At 55.2% G+C, this 22574-nt stretch overlaps 1 protein-coding gene across 6 annotated transcripts in view; it reads left to right on the top strand.

Moving 5' to 3' along the window:
• SH3PXD2A (SH3 and PX domains 2A) overlaps positions 1–22574 on the top strand; it is a 261615-nt gene that overhangs the window by 227349 nt on the left and 11692 nt on the right. For 4 of the 6 annotated variants that reach the window (XM_034931423.4, XM_034931424.3, XM_034931426.3 and 1 more), the window contains 6 exons: positions 534–647; positions 5191–5274; positions 10411–10528; positions 14490–14827; positions 16051–16100; positions 22395–22514. In XM_034931423.4, the coding sequence (XP_034787314.1) occupies positions 534–647; positions 5191–5274; positions 10411–10528; positions 14490–14827; positions 16051–16100; positions 22395–22514 (824 nt within the window). The remainder of the gene's footprint in view (positions 1–533; positions 648–5190; positions 5275–10410; positions 10529–14489; positions 14828–16050; positions 16101–22394; positions 22515–22574) is intronic. The other 2 variants (XM_034931425.4, XM_055093343.2) reach the window with 1 other exon arrangement.

Here is a 22574-nt window from a genome sequence, read left to right as displayed (position 1 = left end):
GCGACTGAAACGTGAACACACTTAAAGGGCAGCTGTGAGTGGCACCAATGCGAAGGTACCGCTGACCCGCGATGGGGAAAAGGCAACCGTTGACCGTTAGAGACTGTCTGTGAGGCACTTAGTTTGAAAGCTGAGAAGGCAGCCAAGCTCCAGGCAAACCAGTCATCCTAATGGGTTTGAAAGACCATAAATGGTCTCTCTGTATGGCCGGAGCTCCCTTGGCCTTTCCTGCAAGATGAATTTTCACACACTGGACATATCACTATGTCTATTTCATTTTCCATCAGACATTTGTTAGTGTGGCTCACAGTTTATTGGTCCCACTTCTCGGGAAGTGTGCTGGTCGTTTCTGCCTTAGAACAGACGCAGGCTCCTCAAGGCTGGAGCTGGGCCAGGCATTTGCTGGGTCCCCAGGCCATCTGGCTCCATGCTCCGCTTCTTGTGCCTCTCCTTCAGTCCTTGTCCTGGCCCCCGAGCCACCCCTGCCACCCTGCAGTCTCTCACAGTCCTGTTCTCTCTTGTCCTCCCTGCAGGCTGGTGGTTCGTGAGCACTTCTGAGGAGCAGGGCTGGGTCCCTGCCACCTACCTGGAGGCCCAGAATGGTACTCGGGATGACTCTGACATCAACACCTCTAAGACTGGAGAAGGTGAGGGCTTGCAGATCCAAGGGGCAGGGAGCAACGCGGCCTCTGGAGGCAGCTCTCTCACTCTTCCCCTAGAACCAACAGAACCCCTAAAGTGAGCTGAGCCATATCCTAGCCTCCTCCCTTGGGATCCCATCTCAGTAAGGTTGGCCCAAAAGCTCACCTCCCACCCCAGTCCGACCCCTGCTGCTCTGTCTCAGGGGCTCAGGAACTGAGGGATGGCTCAGACCCCTACACAGTCAGCCTCTCTGATTAGATTTGGCTTCATGAGGTTTGTTTTCCCACCCACCCCACTTTTTCTTATTTTTTTTTTTATTTTTGTATTTTTTTCTAGAGACAGGCTTTCACCATGTTGGCCAGGCTGGTCTCAAACTCCTGGGCTCAAGCGATCCACATGCCTCGGCCTCCCAAAGTGCTGGAATTACAGGTGTGGGCCACCACACCCAGCCCTTCCTTTTTTTTTTTTTTTCTTTTTCTTTTTTTTTTTTAATTCCAAACACTTAAAAACTACTCAGTGAGGTTTTTCAGGGTCTTTCTCCTTGCATTTCAAAGAGTCTGCCCCTGCCCTCTAAGCCAGCACTGGCCTGGGCCTATCTGTGGCTTCTGTACTCCCTAGAGCAGGCTGCCTGAGCCCAGTCCGTTTGCGCCACCCCCAGTTCTTGGCTGCCTGCTCCTAATGGCTTCCAAGCCTCCTATGGCCTGGCTGCGGGAATTCTTTCCCTAACGGTTGGTGGGGATGGTCCAGATGGATGTGTCTGAAAGCCAGAGGGATTGAGGCCGCCACCCGGTGCTCAGGCCACCTCCAGGCCTGCTTTTTGCTGCCAGGCCAAAGTAAGCAGCCGCCAAGCGCCAGCTCCTTATTCATTCTTCCCCTAAATGTCGGTTACTCGGCGGGCGGTTGGGGCTTCGCCCTTCCTCCTATGTCGAGGCTTTACTTCAGCCCCTTGACCAGAGCCTCGGCCCCTGCCGTGTGCTTCCACTGTGTGACAGGTTTCCAGGGACAAGGCCCCATTGGGAAGGGCCCGCATGTTCAGGCTGGGCTGCTCCCTGAGCCCTGGGGCTGAGCCTGCACCTGTCTTCCCTCTGGTTCCACTGCACCTCTGCAGCAGGGGAGAGTCTTGGCCCCTGAGCTAGGTCTGGTCTCATATGCCTGCAGTCCCCAGCCTCGCCTCCTACCTAGTTCCACATTCTTTTTGTTGTTGTTGTTGTTGAAACAGAGTCTTGCTCTGTCTCCTAGGCTGAAGTGCAGTGGCACAATGTCAGCTCACTGCAACCTCTGCCACCTGGGCTCAAGCAATTCTCATGTCTCAGCCTCCTGAGTAGCTGGGATTACAGGCACCTACCACTACGCCTGGCTAATTTTTGTTTTTAGTAGAGACAGGGTCTCGCCATGTTGGTCAGGCTGGTCTTGAACTCCTGGCCCCAAGCAATCCGCCACCTCAGCCTCCCAAAGTGCTGGGATTACAGGCATGAGCCACAGTGCCCAGCCCCTAGTTCCACATTCTATAGGGCATGCCAGGGCCTCTCAAAAACAGCAGGAGCTCACAAAGTACCAGATGCTAGACCAGGTCCTGAAGTGCCCTTGCCCCCACCCTGGGAGGACCCTGTGGCTATGGCCATCCCCATCCTTCCAGCTGTGGCAACTGAGGCTTCAAGATGTTTATCAGGTTTGGACCCTAGTCCACCTCCTTTGTCCCATGGTCCTTTCTGCTGTGCCACACACCTCTCTGTGAAGCATTTTGCTTGTAAGCAGTACAGGCAGCTCTAGGGTAGTGCGTGTATGAATCGGAGCCCCAGTTGAAAAGGCTGCACCAGGAAGGTCAGAGCGGAGCTGTTGGGTCGATTATGGAGGACCTAGGCACTGAGTGGGGAGAAGGCCAGGGCAGGAAAGCACGTGAGAGGTGTGGAGCACAGATGCCAGCCTGGTTGGAACAGAAGGCAGGTGCTTTGCGCGCAGAACAAGTAGTAGTGGGTTGGGCAGGATTTTGACCTTGATGGAGGAAGAATCAGGCAGCCAGTGCAGATTCTGCGTTCAGAGGCGGTGTGGGTGTATGTGTGTGTGGGGTGGGTGTGGGTGTGTGTGCGCGTGCGTGCGTGCCCAGGGCGATTCTCCTAAAATAGGTTCCTGTGCATGCCTCTGACAGGGCCTGTGTGCCAATTCTCCTGGCAACTTCTGGATAGCTGTGGATTCCACCGTCACATCTTGGGCATTTCCCACCCAGATCTACAGAAGGGCTCAGGGATGGGTCCCCTGGGCCTAAGGCCCCAGCTGCTGTGGTGTGTCCGCTAGTCTCTCTGCACCTGCAGCCACATGGCCAAGAGACTGGCCGACACTAGTTCCCTCTCCAGCCATCTCTACCCCAGCACTATGGCCATCCCATCATAGGTGCCCTGAGCCCTGTAGACAGAAATTGGAAGCCTGCATCCTATCAAAGCTTTCCTAATAGCTCATCTTCATTACTTTAGGAAGAAAAGATGATTGGCTGTTCTGGTGTGTCCTTATCATGAGACACTTTGATGTATGTTCATGCTGCTCTTGAACCCAGGTGTGCTGTGGGAGTTCAGTATGGTAGGAAGGGTGGGAGTTGAGACTTTCTTGTCCACTGACAGAGGTGCGGGTCCAAGCCTGACATTCGCAGGGTGCTTCAGTGAACCAGGAGAGGTGTGTTACCTCTGTCAAGCCCTCGGGTTCATTTGTGATAGAGCCAAGACCAGAACCCAAGTCTCTGCCTTTGCTCCTGTGTCCCACATCTACCAGTATGGACCTGCTTCCTCCAGAGTGGGCGCATATTGGGACATGCGGAACAGACCACGGTCTTCTGTGCTGCTGTACCAAAGGCATGTACCCCATTAGTGAGCAGATCCCCCAGCACCCAGACCCTGTCCCCTCCCCACATCCCCTTCTTCCCAGGGCTTGGCAGCCCAAGGGGCAGCAGAGTTAGGGGAACAGCAATAGCTCGGGGTGCAGAGTCTATGCTAAGAGTCTAGGCTTTGGAGCCAGACTGCCTGGATTCACATGCTGCCTGACACACAGTGTTCTTTAAAGCCCTGTGCCTCTCTCTCCCCATTTGTAAGATGCCAACCACATAGGGCTTTTGTGAGGCCCAAGTGAGATGATCTTTGTACATGGTTTAAACTGGGCCTCGCACACAGAGTAAATGCCGACATCAACACCTTACTGCGAAAGCTGCCTCTGGTCTGGCCATGAGCTGAACCCCTTCATCTCTGCAGAGAAGCCCTACACACCTCCCCCACCTCTCCCCGCCCCACCAGGAGGCCTTGCACAGGACCTGATTCATGTTTCCCAGAGCCCATTCAGCCCCTTGTCTAGGCTCATGCCAGGGCAGGTGGTGTCACTGTAAGACAGATGAGGAAAGAGAGGCTTAGAGATGGGTGGCTGGCCTCCTAGAGTGACACAGGTTGCTGGCAGTGGGGCCTGGACTGGAGTCCACACCTCCTACCCTTTTGTCCTTATAAGAAGCAGGTCAGACAGGTCCCTCTTCTTCCAGGAAAGCAAATGCTTTCCCAGGGCCTCGGTGGTCTGGGACCGTTTTATTTTCACTCCAGCCACTGGCCCTTCTCCCACCCCCAGACCCGGGCAGCCTGGCACCTTCTTTCTGTGGTGGCAGGAAGTGAGGCCAGCTGGCACCCTGGAGCCCTGGTCCAGTATCCATTCCATCTGGGAGTCTCACAGGAAGACAGAGGCATCTGGAGCTGGGGTCTGAGCAGAGGGTGCAGGGGGCTCAGAGCCGAGCAGCAGCCACCAGAGGAGCAGTGCAGGATGCTGCTCAGGGCACGGGGTCAGGAGCAGTGAGAAGCTGGGGAGGGGGCCCCTGTCATCAGATGTCCCGATGGGTGGCCTGAGAGGAGGAGCAGAGCCAGGGCCTCTGGCACCCACCCTTGTGTCATTCCGTTCAGCAGGTACTTCCTGGGACCCAGCTGTGTGCCCGGCCCTGTGCTAGGCCCTGGGAATGCAGAGACACAGGGAAAGGTTCCCAGAATGGCGAGAGCTCTCAGCCCTGCAAGGAAGGGATCCAAGTCTCTCTTGGGCACACTGATTCTTCCAAGCATGGTGCCTGTCCAAGGTAGCACGTTCACAGTCAGTACTCAGTGAGCGAGTGGACATAAGCTCAGATGTTGCAGGAACCCACACCCTCCTGGGAATCAGGACCGCCCAGCAGTGAGGGACACTGATCTCACCATCCCTGGAGGCTGTAGCTGAGGGGCTGTCTTGCACTGGGCTGGAGCTAGGGACCCTCTTTTCTCTAAGGTGCTGGGATTCTAAAGGCTTTAGCCCACTCCTAGGCTCAGGGGCACACACTGTGGAGTTTGGTTGAATTTTTCCCTGTGTGCCGACCATGACCTGTCATATCTGCCCCATCCAACAGGGGCGTGCCCTTTGGTTCAGTCCAGGTGATGGTGACTGGAAGTGTGGGCCTCCCCTCCCTGTGCCCCTTCCTCCCACCCCCATCCCATCTCATCCTCATCTCCATTCTCTCCACCGGTTGCTGTTGGCTGCATGCTCCATCGCCATCTCCCACACCAGTGTCCAAGAGACGCAAGGCCCATCTGCGGCGCCTGGATCGCCGGTGGACCCTGGGCGGGATGGTCAACAGGCAGCACAGCCGAGGTGACTGCGGGAGCTGGCTTCTCCTCCCTCGCAGCGACCGCCTGTCTCTCACTAACACTGCTCTTTCTTTCAGGGCTCTGCTCTCTGCCCTGTGGCCTCCTTGTTCACCCAGATTCATGGGCCAGGCTTTCTTCTCACCTACTGCAGCTGGTGTGGGGTGGGCCTGCTTGGGAATCGGGGTGGCACTGGGGGTGGCTCTGGCTTTGTCAACCTCCTGGGTATGAGGGTCATGGAACACAGTTGTGGGTTCCCTGAAAAGGTACAGGGGCTTGAGGAGGGGGACAAGGGGGTCTCGGGTCTTTAAGAAAGGCCACATTGGCCCTGGAAGCTGCAGATTAAAGGAGCTAAGCGTGTCTAGCCCTCTGCTGGGGCCATCCCACTCCCCCATCCTTCATGGCCCCTGTCCTCTGAGAAAATGCTCCCTCGGCCAAAGTTGTTCTATCAGTTTCTTGGGAACAAAGCAGAAAGAAGGACTGGCTCACATTCACGCTCCTCCTGCCAGCTCCACGGAAACTAGAAAGGGAGCAAAGCCAGACCCAGCCTGGCATCAGGGTGCAGCCCAACAGGCTCTGCTGAGGGTCAGGTCCAGCCAGGAGCAGTAACTGCTGGGGCTTCAGGAGGGGCCTGATCCAGGGGAGTCCAGGGAGCCCCCCAGGCCCAGCACATGGGCTGATCAGATGTTTGTGGGTTTAGAGCTTTCTCGCCCAGGATCTTTCTAGCATCCAGGAACTTGGGAGGTAAGGGAGTGGAACAAAGCCCCAGGGCTGGGCTGCTGAACAAACCCTTAAACATCTGCAGACCCCTGGGCCAGGGCTTGGCCAGCTCCGCATGGAGCAGGGTGTGTGTGCTTCTCACAGTGACGGCACAGAGAGAGGTGTATCATAAACACTGGCCTTTCTGGAAGCGGGGACACCCAGTGACCCCCACCCTCACAGCTTGGTTCTAAATGACTGTAAGAGCATGTTTTGGTGTCTGCCCCAGGCCCAAAGCAGCAGGAAGCCTGGACACAGGTGGCTACAGCCTATGGCTGGCTCAGCGTCAGGCACAGAGCACTGGCCATGAGAAGTCCAGCTTGTCCTGAGGGCACAGCCTGGGCTGGACCCTGTGGGCTGACACAGGGCTGGGGGTCAAGTTGTAGAAACAGCAAGAACAGGCTGGACATAGAGCAATGGCCACCCTAAAGCTGGGACGCAGCTCAAGCCTTGGCGGCAAAGGAGAGTGGGACGTAAGTCTGGAAATGCATGGCACGGATGAAGGTTTGGCTCCAAACACCCTTGCATACTGAGCCCCAAACACGACCATCTCCACAACCCCACAGACACGCACAGCCCTCATGGCCACAGATACGACTGTGCGCCCTGTCACATCCAGCCTCCCTGACACCCACATATCCACAGTCCCAGGCACACAGCCACTCACAATACACATACACAATTCCAATTATGCAGCCACGCATACACCGTGCCATGTGTCTTCTGTTTATACCACCACAAATGCATCATACACAGTCACAAAATCATCACACACACACATATACGCAACATACACACATACGCCACCCGTTCCTCCACAGCAACACTCACAAGGGCACATACAGCTTCATACACACAACGCCTTGCACCACATATATGCCAGTCACAGACATACAGTGATATGTGGAGACACAAATACGCAATGAAATGCCTAATTCTTGGTCACCCATACCTAAGCAAATATAAGCCCCCAGCTCTTGCTCTCTCTCTCTCTCTCTTAAATAAGAGACCTAAACAACATAATGTCCCAGCCTCAGCCTGATGGGCTAAGTTAAACCAGGCAGCCAAGAAAAACTTGCAGAGAGTTGGCTTGGAGACGCTTGCTGCAAACAGCAGAGCTGGTGGGGGAGGCAGGCTGCAGGTTGTGGAGGAGCTAGACAAGAGAAAAGCGGAGCTTCCCCATGGCCTCCGCTCCCCGTTCCCTCAGCCAGCCAGGCCCTTGGAACCAAAAGGCCTCTCTCAGTGGGGTTGGGTAAGTCGTGGGGGCAGGAAGGGAGTGGGGAGACTGCTGACAGAGGGGAAAGTGTTGGGGAAGAGGAGGCTTCTGTGGTTTGGAAACTACAGGACATCCAGCCCCTGCCTCCAAAACCAAAGCAGGCCTATCCCCCTCACCCACCCGGCTGACTGCCTGGCCAGCCCTCCCCAGGGCAGGCTGCCACCGTCTCCTGGTGGCATGGTCAGTGCTCACGGCCCCAGTGCTTCCCAGAAGCCCTGAGGATCCCACTGGAGCTCACAGCCTCCCTTCCCTCAACCCCATTTCCGACGGGACATCTCTTCCCAAGACCCTGACCACCCTGAATCATGCAGCTGCCCGCTGAGGCCATGTCCGTCTGTCTGGGCCTTCTCTTGTCTGGCGCCCCCAGATGGGGTTTGTGGCCCAGGCAAGTCTCTCTTCCTTGGGACACCTGTGAGTTGGAAGGCCTGAGACCCACAAGGCCTGTGTCCACATGGAAAGTCCATGCCTCTGCCATCTGAGCCAACTGGGTGGAAACCCAGGAGCTGGGACGACCTGGTCTGCCTGCCTAGCCCTGCCAGGGAGGAGGGCTCTGGGTTCTCATCCCTGCAACCTGTGCAGTGACCGGGGCAGGACGAGCCTCCCATCCAGGAGCTCTCACCAGCAGCACGTGAACTCCTGGACATCTGTGGTTGCTGCAGCCCCAGAGCCCCCAAGAACCTTTTGCAGGAGCAGCTCAACTTTACCGGCCAGAACTGATATCCCTGGTTCTGCCCCCACCCCCAAGAGGTCAGGAGAAAGCCTGGGCTTACATGGCCCACGGGATTCTGTCTTCCACGCACCCCGGGAGGCTGCGAAGGCTGGGGCTGGGCCCTAGTGGCCCAGGAGGCTGAGCCCACATGATGGGCTAGACCTTGTTCTCTGCCATGAAGCAGGGCAGGGCTCCTCTGATCTTCCCACGAGAAGGGCTGTCATTTTTCCCTGCAAATGCAACCTTGCCTAGGAAAACCTTAATGATGGCTTCCTGCTCGAACCACAGACTTTTAAAAATAGCCCAGCTGAACAAAGGCAAAATGTGGAGCCCAGTCCTCGCCTCATCCTAACCTCAGAATCCTGGATTCCCGGAGCCTGGCGCTGCCCCTCTGGCCGCCGCTGAGCCGGGATTTGCCATGCCTCACTGGAAAATGGAGCAGAACCAGGAGCAGGCAGGAGAGCAGAGAGAGTTGGACTGTGGAGCCCTGAACTTCTCAAAGGGCCGAGTCAGAATCTGGCTGGGCAGGGTTCTCAGGCCGCCTTGGCAGCAGTCCGAAGCATGGCTGGGTTGGAATCTGAAAGCCTCCCTGAGTCGATGCTGACCAAGTTCTGCAGCAGAGAAGGGCGTGCTGAAAAATCCTGCAGGCTCCCATGGGTCATCACCCTCCTTCTGCTTTTGGGCAGCCGTTTGAATTTGGCTAGTAGCCCATCAGTTCTGTCCTCACAGCCTGGCAGGGCAGCCACAACCACCCCCAAAGGGAGCTGCTATCTCGGCTCAGCACAGGGCTGCAGACAGGGCCCCGATAATCCAGGGGAGAGTGGACAGATGGCCCTCCCACAGCTGGGGGTTGGGGTGGCAGCTGCCTCCCACCCCCACGGCCACCAGTCTTAGGCAGGCTGCCCGCCAGCATCCAGCCAAGGAGCCCAGGGGGTGGCTGTCACAGCTGGGAGCCAGGAGGGGTGGGTGTCCCAGAGACCAGAGGCCAGCAGTCTACTCCAGCATCCCGCTGTTTTGAGCTCACAGCACTTCCCATCAGTACCCTTGCTCAGCCTTGCCTGGTCGTGATGCAGTCAACAGTGTCTCGCTGTCTCCCAGGCACTGTCTCAGCCCCTGGGGAGCACCCACGCCAGAGAGGACAACAGTGGCTCAGGGTGACCCTTCGGAAGGGCATGGCCAGATTGCCACTTCCTCCTCCTGTCTCAGCTCCTGTTGCCCCAGAGGGTGAGGTGGGGAGTGTTCCACTCCGAGCAGCCCTCTACGGAGTGTCTCAGGCAGGAGGCAAGGACTCTTTAGCCAGCCAGCTAGGAGCAGAGCCAGGGAGTACTCAGCTCTGGGGTCTACCTATCAGGGGCTTCCTGGGACAGGGAGAGCTGAACCCCAGCAGGCATGGAAGAAACACCCTCCTGGAAGCCTGATCAAGGACCCAAGCGGGTGGCACCCAGGCCTCCTGCCAGGAGAGAGGCTGAGAGAAACCAGGGGAGGCACCATGGTGCCCCACTCTCCCCACACCTGCCCTCCCAAGCCTTCCTGAGAGTCTACAAGGCACTTCTTTCCCAGCACCTCGGGAGGACCTTGGGCAAGACCCTGAAGTGACATCCTTGAAAATAGAGCAGGCTGCCCTCCAGAGGGGCTAGGCCTCGGCTGCGTGGTTGGCACAGCATGTTCTGCAGAAGCCGCTTGGGCCAGTGCTGCCTGATTGTGCTGTGCTTGGTGTTTCCAAGCTCATTTGGCCATCGAACCCTTGTCTTAACAAAACACATGTAACTGCTTCCATGAGACCTGGGTTCCATGGACTCCTCTTGGGAGATTACATGACCAGGTGTTAATGGATGAAGTGGGTGCTCAGGGAAGGCTTCACCGAGGAGGTGTCCCTAGAACCTCTGAAGGTCAGACAGAGGAAGGATGCAAGAGGCTGAGCTGGGGGCAGGGATATGAGAGTTCATCTGGGACACAGATGGAAACGGCACATTTCGAGGAAAAGCGGTATGCCGTGGGGCCTCAAGGCATGCAAGGACACCTCATGAGGGGCCGGCTTCTCCTAATCCTGCCCTCAGCCCAGCAAGCTTCTGAGCCCTGTGGACTCCAAGGTCCCGGCAGCCTGGCTGCCATTATCAGGCTGGGAGAGCCGACTCCCTTCTCCCAGGGCCTTGCCTGACAACCTGGGTCCTGGCTGGCTTTGGCACACACTGGGAGCAGCAGTGACCTCTGCTCCCATGGTCTCCCTGCTGCCACCTCTGGGGCCTGGTCCTTCCCTCCCCTGGAGAAGCCAGAGCCAACCCAGTGGACCTTCTTGGCAAGCAGTTGAGCAAAAGCCAGGCCAGGGCAGGAGGAGGGGACAGGAAGCAGGACCTGCACCCTGACCTCAAATAATCTTGCTTGCTTGCTCCCACCCCCAGAGGAGAAGTATGTCACCGTGCAGCCTTACACCAGCCAAAGCAAGGACGAGATTGGCTTTGAGAAGGGCGTCACAGTGGAGGTGATCCGGAAGAATCTGGAAGGCTGGTGGTATATCAGGTAGGGAACCCTTACATTATGAACGAGATGCCTCTCGCCCACCTGGGCCCTGGGCAGAGTGCAAAGTGGCCATGGCCACCTGATGGCAGGTAGATACTGACAGCTTTGTGCCCACGGCACAGGGCTGGGCTGCTGCACCTCTGCACAGCTGAATAGCTCAACCAGAGAATGCTCATCTTGCAAGTTTTCTCCCGGGACGCGTAAAGCAGAGCTTGAGCCACAGCCAGCGGGGCACAGAGGCCCCGGGTCAGCTTGCAGGCTGTGGTGCAATCCCTTCCCACGTATCTGCCAAGAGAGTTCAGCACATCTGAATTTGGTTTTGTGTGTCCGGCCTTGGCTGCCTGGTGTGCTCCACAGCTAGGGCTGCCTGGAGCACTGGCGTCCGCAGGCCTTGATGAGGTCCCAGCAGGCAACCTCTGCTGCCCAGGCTCAGTACTCAGGGAGGTGGGCTGGGGGCGGGGGCGGGTGCAGATGCAGGCCTCTTGCAGCCATGTCCCTGGTGGATGGGGACTGGCTGTCCAATCTGCAGGGCTGGCTGCAAGGGCTGGAGCAGAAGTCAGGCCTTGGCTCAGGCCATCGGAGGCTTCTTCCTTCTCTTGCCCCTCCCTCTCCCAGGCCTAATCACAGTTCCCAGCGTAGAATCCTATTGAATGGTGTGGGTAGGGAAGTGGGGTCTTTCCTGACCTGCTGGAGGCAAACAGTCCCGTGGGTTTCACTCACCATTACCTGGCCAAGACCTACCCTTCCAGGACCCCTGCTCTCAAGAAATGCTCCAGGAGACTTGATCTCAGTAAGTGCTTTTGGTGTCCTTGGAACTGGCTCAGCTGTGATGACTTTGCCCACCTTCTCTCTTCTCTGCCAGTTACCCAGCTGACAGGGATAGTCCTATATCCTTGGGCTCTGGGGACCCCAGATCCACTGTGGGCAGGACATGCATTCTAGGTGGTCTCCGACAGAGGGGACAGGATTGTGCAGTGGCACCAATGTGCCCCAGGGGATGTGAGTACTCGTGGGACAGTTGCTCAGAACATGGTACAACATGATGGCATTAAAGGCTAGTCCATGCTGAGGTCACTGGCCATATGGAGATTGCACCTTAGTCTGACCTGATGGAACATGGCTCCATGGCATGCACCGCACCCCCCGCCCCTACCCCGCCCCCACCCCGCCCCACCCCGGAGCCCTGGTGCATATCAGTCAGGAGGGCTGAGATGTCCCTTTCTGTCCCATTGGGTGGGATGGGACTGTGCATCTGGATGTGTATTGTCCAAAGCCAGTGCCCCTAGACTTTTATGTTCTCTGAGCAATGGAAACTAGAGTCAACCCAATCACCCACCAGCCATGAGTTGAACATGGGAAAGCCAGGAAACATTCTGGCAGGCTGGTGGCCTAGCTCACTTGCCTGGAGCTTATCTACAAGGCTGCTTTATTATTATTTTTTTGTTTTCTAAAATGACCAACAAAGTCACTCTGAGCTGCTTCTAGTCCGCTCCTATCCCCATGGCCTAGTCTTACAGCCAGCAGGAGCTTGGACTGAGAAAACCCGGCTGAAAAGATTCCACCTTAAAAAGGCTGCCAGACACCCCCTTAAATAAGCCATTTCCCAACATTCCAGGCTCTACGTTGATCCTCATTTCCTGTCTTTCTTCTCCTCCCCCAACCCCTACACACACACACACACACACCCTCGCACTCTCCATCGCGCCCTTTCCAGCTTGCTTCCCGCTGGAGTCATTTCATTCTCCATTGCTGGAAAGCAGATGTGAGCAGAGCTGGACCCAGACACACACAGGCACTCCTGATTCCCTTGCGTTTCTCCTCCTGGAATCTTAATTTTACCCATGTAGTGCTGAAGGAACACAAATACAGCACTCGGGGCCCTAAGCAGGCCTGACCGTCACCTCCATGAGCCCCCTCTTCCCATAGCTCTATAGTGTCCATGTAGAAAAACCGTCAGTGAGGGCCAGTGGGCTCATCTTTGTCTTTTCTCTGAGATGCAAGAGCACCAGGCTCTGGGCCAGATGCTGCTAAGCGCTCACTGTGTGACCCCCTTGCTTTTCTGAGCCGTAGTTGTTGGCTCACATAAGATTAGGTATTTTTACTCGTTGCTCCCATCCACCCTTAAAATTCTGTGCTTCTGTTTGCACCCATTGCATCAGGGAGCCAAAGACAGGCCCCTGACTCCCACCCACGTGTTAACTCACCTCTGCCTCCCAATCCCTGGGGAGGCGAGCTTGGCTCAGCCTGCCTGCATGTTTCTGTGACAGAACGTAAGGAGCCACCTCCTACCTGAGCTTTCTCGCAAAGCTCAGACATGTTGATAGGAACTTCAGCTTTCATATTCCTTTTCTCCCACCTAATGAGCGCCCAAGAACAAGGTCAGATCAGGAAGACGGTGGGGAGGGGGGTGTGGGGGGAGGTGTTCAGACATCTGGTGTGGAGGAGCCATTCCAAAGAGCCAGATGTGTCCAGGGAGCAGATGGGGACATTGCAACCCAGACTTGGGGGCACTGGCCAGCGACTACTGGACCAGGAAGTGAAGTCCCCATGGGTTTGGGTGAAAACTCAACACCACGAGGAAAAAAGGAAAAGCTTGTTTTCAGAAGTCATCGAATCACCAGAAATTAAGTCAGCCCTATCTTTTGCCTTTGTTTATGAGCTTTTGGTTTTGTTTCCTTTTGTTTTTGTTTTGCTTTGGTTTTAGTTTTATCTAGTCATGTGCTTTTGTCTTTTCACTTATGGTTTCTGCTTTTGGAGCCCCACTTAGATTTTCTCAACCCCCAACATTATGTCAATCTTCTATTTGTTAATTCTGCTATACGGTATAAAGCCAGTGTCTGTCTTACTTGTTTTTCCTAACTGGGTCATCAGTTTTCCCCAAATCACTTTTTACATTTTTGGAGACAGGGTCTCACTCTGTCTCCCAGAGTGGAGTGCAGTGGTATGATCATAGCTCACTGCAGCTTCAAACTTCTGGGCTCAAGCAATCCTCCCACCTCAGCCTCCCAAGCACCTGGGACTACAGGTATGCACCGTCACACCCAGCTAATTTAAAAAAAAAAAATTTTTTTTTGGTAGAGATGAGATCTTGCTATGTAGCCCAGGCTGGCCTTAAACGATCCTCCTGCCTCAGCTTCCCAAAGTGCTGTAATGACAGGTGTAAGCCACCTCGCCCAGCCCCAAATCACTTATTGAATAATGCATCTTTGTTCCACTACAGTAAATTTAGCCTGGTTTGTGAACTTGGTCTGTGACAGTCTATAGAGGATCCACCTACTCTCCCTGCAGTGGCACCACAGCTGTCCCATTCAGTCATCTGGCATGGAGGAGCCATTCCAGCTAAGATGTTGGAGACAGCTTAGTTGATCTCAATGTATCTGTCCTTCTGGGTACATTTTTAGCAGCGACTCTATCCCTGCATCTTGCAAAAGAGACACAAACTGAGCTTCAGGGAAGGGACGTGTGCAAGGTACCACAGACTAGAACTCAGACTGCCTGACTCTCACCTTCTGGAGTCAATTCCCTCTGTAATAATACCTCCCCTTCCTACAGGCCATTTACCTCTACATACCACATCCACACCTTCTTCTTATCTCTCTAATTATCCTCAACTGACTGGGAAGTAGCAGGCCATTATGAAGTCCTCCTTTGGGCAACCCAAAAGTTGATAAATCTGATCCCAAGCTCCCACATTTGCCTGACTGCAGAGCATGAGAGCCCACCCCAAGAGGGATCAGGCAAAGAAAAAGGAGCATGGTGGGGGGGCAGTGGGAATTGGTGTTCTGGGTGTCTTTTCCACCTACCCTCGGTGCCATTTCTCTCCAGAGTAGTGGGATTGCCAAGCCTTGCAGAACATGGTAGGGAAGGCTCCACTGGGCAAGGCCAGTTGGATCCTAGGGCCTGGGAGTGGGCTGTGAGGTCAGAGTGCTCTAACAATAGCACATCCTGCTCCTCCCCACAGATACCTGGGCAAAGAGGGCTGGGCGCCAGCATCCTACCTGAAGAAGGCCAAGGATGACCTGCCAACCCGGAAGAAGAACCTGGCCGGCCCAGTGGAGATCATTGGGAACATCATGGAGATCAGCAACCTGCTGAACAAGAAGGCGTCTGGGGACAAGGAAACTCCACCAGCCGAAGGCGAGGGCCATGAGGCCCCCATTGCCAAGAAGGAGATCAGCCTGCCCATCCTCTGCAATGCCTCCAATGGCAGTGCCGTGGGCGTTCCTGACAGGACTGTCTCCAGGCTGGCCCAGGGCTCTCCAGCTGTGGCCAGGATTGCCCCTCAGCGGGCCCAGATCAGTAAGAGCCTCGCTGACCTCTAGGTCCTCACTGCAAAGCTCCTTAGAGAATGGGCATGGGTGCCGTGAAAGCCAGGGGGGTGCACAGGACCCCCATGGCGTTTTCCTCCTGGGCTACAGACTGGCCTTTGACCCTCACTCTGTCAACTTGTGTCATGGCTCATCACAGGAGTGGAGAAGGCAGAGGAGTATGATGACTCAACTGCTCCCAGCTGCTCCACGGAAGCTAGATCACATGAGGATGTGGGTGGTAGCGTTCCCTCCTCTAGTGGAGAGCCAGCAATGGTCACTCTGCAGATACACGCGTTCCAAGAGCAAGAAATGTTTTCTTTTCCTTATGGTAAAGGCTTTATAAATCAAGACAGATGATGTGTAGCTGACTTTTAAAAAATCAAAAAAACACATTTCCCTGGGCTGTTGAATGTGGGTGCTATATGCAGGGCTGCCCTATGGAGTGACAGTCTGTAGAGAAACGTCTTTCTGGGCCTTAGCAGCTCCTTCCCTATGACTTTCCACTTGTTACTGGAAACCTAAGAGACTTGGGAGCTAAGGCTTTACCACTCTACACAGGCAGTTTCAACAGGGCGTTCTTCAAGAATCATCTTCATTTCTACAGGAGACTCCAGGCAGTCTGGCACCCTCCATCTCTGGCCCAATAATGCCTTTTGTTGAGGCTTAAAACTTCCATGTTATAGGAACCTAGCTTTTGTTTGTGTCCAGCCATTCTTAAAATCTGGAGGAAAGCTCTTTCTTTAGTTTAGCTCCACTGGGTTAAGTTAGCTCTCGTGCCTGAAATCTTTTAGGGAACCAGCTGGGAAACAGTTACTGGGCACCTCCTCTTGCCTGGCATTATGCTAGCTTCTATGGATTTAATAGTAAGCCAAAAACAGACATGGTCTCTGCTCCTAACTTTGAAAACCTGATAAATCTATACACCCGTTACCCCGAAAAATGGCCACATAGCTGCACATTTTGAAAAGTGCACATAATTTTAGAGTGTTCATAGATCCCCTGGAAGCACAGCCAAGGTAAAGGTCTATAGTTTCCCCTTGAAAAAGCCCAACCACAGTGCCCATAGTGACTTAGAGTGTCAAGTCCTTCATAAAGGCTGAGCTAAAGCATGAACTTGAAGGATCAGGAGTTAGTTTCACCTAGGGAAGGCAGGTATGGGTACTGTTGCCCATCGTCTGACTAGGATTTCTGAAGCCATGTCTCTTCCTCTAGGCTCCCCGAACCTACGGACAAGACCTCCACCACGCAGAGAATCCAGCCTGGTATGTGTACTGAATTTCTTCTCCCCTTTCCTTCCTTTTCTGTGGATGCGCTATAGCCACCCGATTAATTGGCTATCTTGCGGCAGAGCCTCTTGATCCAGGGGTTTTCCAGAGCCCTGCTGGGGCTTCTAGTTTTGTGGGGCTAGGGGCAGGGAGGGAAGCCTGCAGATCCCAGCCTTCCTGGGGGCCTGGCTGGACAGTTTATAATCGGAAACACACTGCACTCCAAAGCTAAATAAATCCATCCCAGCCACTGCATTGGCAGACATAAACATTTAGACTGCCCGGCAAAAGTGTCCAGCCAGGGCATTGCCAGGGGCTGGAAATGGGGCTGCTGTCCATGCTGGCCTGGAAGCCTTTCAGCTTTCCCTGGTCAGGAATGCCCAGTGGAGGTGGTGGATGGCAGAGTCTGGGAGGGCAGAGGGCAGATCAGTGAATGTCTTCCAGGGAGGAGTGTGAGTTGCAAGGAGTGGCTCACGCCCCAGCTTTAAGAGGTTAACACTGCCAGGGTCCCTGGTTCATGTGGGTGGGGTTTCCTGGTGTCCAGACCCTCGGGCAGGTAGATACGCATCAGGGGCCAGGGCTTGGGGTGCCTGCGATGCTGGTGGCATGCTGAGAGCCCTGGAACAAAGAACTGTTAGTAAGCGCAGTGGGATGTAGTGGAAAGAGTGTGTCTTCAAGTGCCAGGCATGGATTCGGATTCCACTTCTGACACTTAGAGGCGGAGAGACTGTAGGTAAGCCAGTTGCCCTCTACAAGCTTCAGTGCCCTTATTTATCAGACGGGACAGTACTAGCCATCTCTTAGGGCTGTTGTAAGGATGAAATGAGATGATTTATGTGGGGGGCTAGCAAACAGGTTTCCATTTCCTATGTCAGCTCTTGCCTGCTTGGTAATACTACCTGGTGCACTGGGTTAAGGAGGATTCTGAAGTCACATCTGGGCTTAGCAACAAGAGTTACTGTGGTCAGTGACATCAGCCCTGGCTAAGGGAGATGGCACCAGTCTATGGAAGAGTAGGCCCTCCATAAAAATATTGTTTTTAAAGATTTCATCCCTGGAGATGAGACCTTCCTTGCCTTGGCCATGGACCCCAGTGGAGTTTCTCTTTTTCCTCCTGAGTTTTACACACCCAAACACTGAATTCTCCCTCTCAACCATCTCTCCTAGCCACGGCTAATTATTTTCAGGCAGACTTGATTTTGGCAAGAATGGGGTAATTCCTTCCACACTTACCAAATGTGGGGATTGCTGAGGCAGGGCTGCTGTTTCCAGTTAGGCCCAGCTGCATCCCACCTGGCCAGAGATGTGGCCTGGGCTGAGCCTGGGCTGTGTCTGCTCACATGCACGGCTGCACAGCCAGGCCCTGGGGCCAGGAAAGGTGGCAGATTCTCACTCAATCCCTCAAAACCAGCTTCCTCCCACCCCTCACTCACTCTGCCTCAGCTCAGTTTCAACTGGTGGGGTTAGGACATGCAGAGCCTTGAAGGATGAGGAAGGCTGGGAAGAAGAGAAGTTCAGAAGGAGTGCTGAGTTCCAGCTTCTATTTATTGAGCTCTCCCTATGCCCCTCGCTGGGCCCAAAGTGATGTATGTTATCTCAGGGATCCTCTTCAGGATGCTGGTATTAGTTCCATTTTACAGATGAGAGAACTGAAGTTCAGAGAGGTCAAGGGCTTTTGCCCAGGGCCACACAGCTGGTAAATTGCTATGACTGGAGTCCAGCCCCAAGGTTGAGGTCTTTCCAGGTCTTCCTGCTACACCAAGCTTCTTCCCGTCCCCTCATCCCTCCCACCTTTTTTTTCCCAATTGCTTTATTTGAACCCCTTTGCATGAGGGAGGACATAAATAGCGGGGTACAAAGTCCATTTTAGCTGAGTAGAGACAAGACCATCGAAGCAAAAATACACAATCCACAAGGGCAGGGGGTTGTCCATTCGGTTTCCTACTGGGCGCTCGGTGCCTTAGACCAGTGTCTAGCACCCAGTAGACACACAACAAACAGTTGTTAAATGAATGGGTGAGGCTCACAAACCATGGGCCAAAGCCAGCTTCTAAATGTCCTTGAATGTCATGCTTAGATGCTGCTGTGCCAGTGTCTGAAAAGCACTGAGGATCTCCAATGAGTTCTACCCGGCCCACGGAATATTGCGAGTTTATTTAGTGCTTGCCTGCCTATCTGGCCTTGTCATGATGACCAGCCAAAGACTTTGCTCACTCAACCGCACTGCCTTCTTACATACACACCCCAGACTAGAGACCACTGTGCTCCATTGCCTTGCCTGTGCTGTCAGAAGTCCCACCTGCAGCCCTCACCCCTAGACTCCAGGACAGTGGCTTTCCTTCCTCTCCCACAGGGCAGTGTGCAAGTGCTTTGTTAGAATGATTTCTCTGCTTTTTCTTTCTTTCTTTTTTTTTTTTTTCAGAGACAGAGTCTCACTCTGTCAGTTGGGCTGGAGTGCAGTGGTCTGTTCATAGCTCACTGCAGCCTCGAACTCCTGGGCTCATGCTATTTTCCTGCCTCAGACTCCCAAGTAGCTGGGACCACAGGTGCATAACACCATGTCCACCTAATTTTTGTGTGTGTGTGTGTGTGTGTGTGTGTGGTAGAAATGGGGTCTCACTATTTGCCCAGGCTGGTCTCAAACTCCTGGCCTCAAGCAGTCCTCCCACCTGGGCTTCCCAAAGCACTACGATTACAGGAGATTTCTCTGCTTTTTAATTTTCATTTTGAGATTCAGCTATTGAGGCATCTGAAAACTAGACCTCCAGAGATGTAAGACTAGAAATTACTGTATTAATAATGAGCATTTTGTGCTGGGCACAGTGGCTTATGCCTGTAACTCCAGCACTTTGGGAGGCTGAGGCAGGAGGATTGCTTGAGCCCGGGAGTTTGAGACCAGGCAAAACCCTGTCTCTAGTTTTTTTCTCTTTTTTTTTTTTTTTAAAGAATAGAATAATTTAATTAAAATGTGCAATATTTTGATGACGAAAAATCACAAAAATGAATTGAAGGCCTGGCAGAATGGAAATAAGGTACATTTATGGATGAGAAGACTCGGTATTATTCAATTTTATCCCTAATCTGTAAATTCGATGAAATTCTAATTTAAATCCCAACACAATTTTTCTTTTCTTTTTTTTTTTTTTTTCTTGACATGGAATGGTGTCTTTATTTTTTGGGGCTGCTGTAACAAAGTACCACACACTGGGTGGCTTAACAGCAGAAACGTGTTGTCTCCCAGTTCTAGGGGCGAGGAGATCAGGGTGCTGACAGGGCCACGTTCCCTGGGAAGGCGTGGGAGGAGGACCTGTTCCCCGCCTCTCTCCCGGCTTCCGGGACTCCGGAAGCCTGACTCCAGGCTTCACGTGGTGTTCTCCCTGCTGGTGGGTCTGCCTCTGTCCTGTTTTCTTTCTTTTTTTTTTTTTTTTAATTGATCATTCTTGGGTGTTTCTTGCAGAGGGGGATTTGGCAGGGTCACAGGACAATAGTGGAGGGAAGGTCAGCAGACAAACAAGTGAACAAAGGTCTCTGGTTTTTCTAGGCAGAGGACCCTGCGGCCTTCCACAGTGTTTGTGTCCCTGGGTACTTGAGATTAGGGAGTGGTGATGACTCTTAACAACGAGCATGCTGCCTTCAAGCATCTGTTTAACAAAGCACATCTTGTGCCGCCCTCAATCCATTTAACCCTGAGTGGACACAGCACATGTTTCAGAGAGCACAGGGTTGGGGGTAAGGTCACAGATCAACAGGATCCCAAGGCAGAAGAATTTTTCTTAGTACAGAACAAAATGAAAAGTCTCCCATGTCTATTTCTTTCTACACAGACGCGGCAACCATCCGATTTCTCAATCTTTTCCCCACTTTTCCCCCCTTTCTATTCCACAAAACCGCCATTGTCATCATGGCCCGTTCTCAATGAGCTGTTGGGTACACCTCCCAGACGGGGTGGTGGCCAGGCAGAGGGGCTCCTCACTTCCCAGTAGGGGCAGCCGGGCAGAGGCGCCCCTCACCTCCCGGACGAGGCGGCTGGCCGGGCGGGGGGCTGACCCCCCCACCTCCCTCCCGGACAGGGCGGCTGGCCAGGCGGGGGGCTGACCCCCCCACCTCCCTCCCGGACGGGGCGGCTGGCCAGGTGGGGGGCTGACCCCCCCACCTCCCTCCCGGACGGGGCGGCTGGCCAGGCGGGGGGCTGACCCCCCCCACCTCCCTCCCGGACGGGGCGGCTGGCCGGGCAGAGGGGCTCCTCACTTCCCAGTAGGGGTGGCTGGACAGAGGCGCCCCTCACCTCCCGGACGGGGCAGCTGGCCGGGCGGGGGGCTGACCCACCCACCTCCCTCCCGGAAGGGGCGGCTGGCCGGGCAAAGGGGCTCCTCACCTCCCAGTAGGAGCGGCCGGGCAGAGGCGTCCCTCACCTCCCGGACGAGGCGGCTGGCCGGGTGGGGTGCTGACCCCCCCCACCTCCCTCCCGGACGGGGCGGCTGGCTGGGCGGGGGGCTGACCCCCCCACCTCCCTCCCGGACGGGGCGGCTGGCCGGGCAGAGGGGCTCCTCACTTCCCAGTAGGGGCGGCCGGGCAGAGGCACCCCTCACCTCCCGGACGGGGCGGCTGGCCAGGCAGGGGGCTGACCCCCCCATCTCCCTCCCGGATGGGGCAGCTGGCCGGGCGGGGGGCTGACCCCCCCCCACCTCCCTCCCAGACGGGGCGGCTGGCCGGGCAGAGGGGCTCCTCACTTCCCAGTAGGGGCGACTGGGCAGAGGCGCCCCTCACCTCCCGGACGGGGTGGCTGGCCGGGCGGGGGGCTGACCCCCCCACCTCCCTCCTGGACGGGGGCGGCTGGCCTGGCGGGGGCTGACCCCCACCTCCCTCCCGGACGGGGTGGCTGCTGGGCGGAGACGCTCCTCACTTCCCAGATGGGGCGGCTGCCAGGCAGAGGGGCTCCTCACTTCTCAGACAGGGCGGCTGCCGGGCGGAGGGGCTCCTCACTTCTCAGACAGGGCGGTTGCCAGGCAGACAGTCTCCTCACCTCCCAGACGGGGTCACGGCCGGGCAGAGGCGCTCCTCACATCCCAGACGGGGCGGCAGGGCAGAGGCGCTCCCCACATCTCAGACGATGGGTGGCCGGGCAGAGACGCTCCTCACTTCCTAGATGGGATGGCGGCCGGGAAGAGGCGCTCCTCACTTCCTAGATGGGATGGCGGCCGGGCAGAGACGCTCCTCACTTTCCAGACTGGGCAGCCAGGCAGAGGGGCTCCTCACATCCCAGACGATGGGCGGCCAGGCAGAGATGCTCCTCACTTCCCAGACGGGGTGGCGGCTGGGCAGAGGCTGCACTCTCGGCACTTTGGGAGGCCAAGGCAGGCGGCTGGGAGGTGGAGGTTGTAGGGAGCCGAGATCACGCCGCTGCACTCCAGCCTGGACACCATTGAGCACTGAGTGAACCAGACTCCGTCTGCAATCCCGGCACCTCGGGAGGCCGAGGCTGGCGGATCACTCACAGTTAGGAGCTGGAGACCAGCCCGGCCAACACAGCGAAACCCCGGATCCACCAAAAAAACACGAAAACCAGTCAGGCGTGGCGGCGCGCGCCTGCAATTGCAGGCACGCGGCAGGCTGAGGCAGGAGAATCAGGCAGGGAGGTTGCAGTGAGCAGAGATGGCAGCAGTACAGTCCAGCTTCGGCTCAGCATCCCAGGGAGACCGTGGAAAGAGAGGGAGAGGGAGACCGTGGGGAGAGGGAGGGGGAGGGAGAGGGAGAGCCTTTTTTTTTTTTTTTTTTTTAGCAAATTCTTCCAGATCCTGAGAGAGCCCATCTCTACCAAAAAAAAAAAAAAAATTAACCAGGTGTGGTGGTGTGTGCCTGTAGTCCCAGCTACTGGGGAGGCTGAAGTGGGAGGATCACTTGAGCCCAGGATATGGAGGCTGCAGTGAGCTCTGATTACTCCACTGCACTCTAGCCTGGGTCCCAAAGCAAGACCCTATCTCAGAGTAATGATGATGATGATGATGATGATGATGATGATGATGATGATGATAGTAATAGTAATGTGAGCATTTTGATAGCTCAGACAAGTCTTCCGTGAGTCCTGAGTATTATTAGAAAGCCTCATCAGAGTAGTCCCCTGGCGATATATACCCTGAGACTCCCATGATAGATACGTACTCAGGCCAGCTGCTGTCCAGCTGATGTAAACGGCCATCCGCACCCCCTGGGGACTGAGTGGGGACCAACCCTTGGCCAAGTTACTCTTCTGATTTAGGCGGGTTTTGCCCACTGTGTGTTCCTTAACCTTAGGGGTTCCAACTGCCAAAGCCACCAGAGCCCCCTTCTGTTGAGGTGGAGTACTACACCATTGCCGAATTCCAGTCGTGCATTTCCGATGGCATCAGCTTTCGGGGTGGACAGAAGGCAGAGGTAAGCCTCGGGCCATGAGGCCGAGGGTTTTAACTCATTGTGGTGGAAGACCTACTGCAT

The sequence above is a fragment of the Pan paniscus genome, chromosome 8 (assembly GCF_029289425.2).
Source record: "Pan paniscus chromosome 8, NHGRI_mPanPan1-v2.0_pri, whole genome shotgun sequence".
NCBI lineage: Eukaryota > Metazoa > Chordata > Mammalia > Primates > Hominidae > Pan > Pan paniscus.
This window is presented reverse-complemented; position numbering and strand designations above follow the sequence as displayed.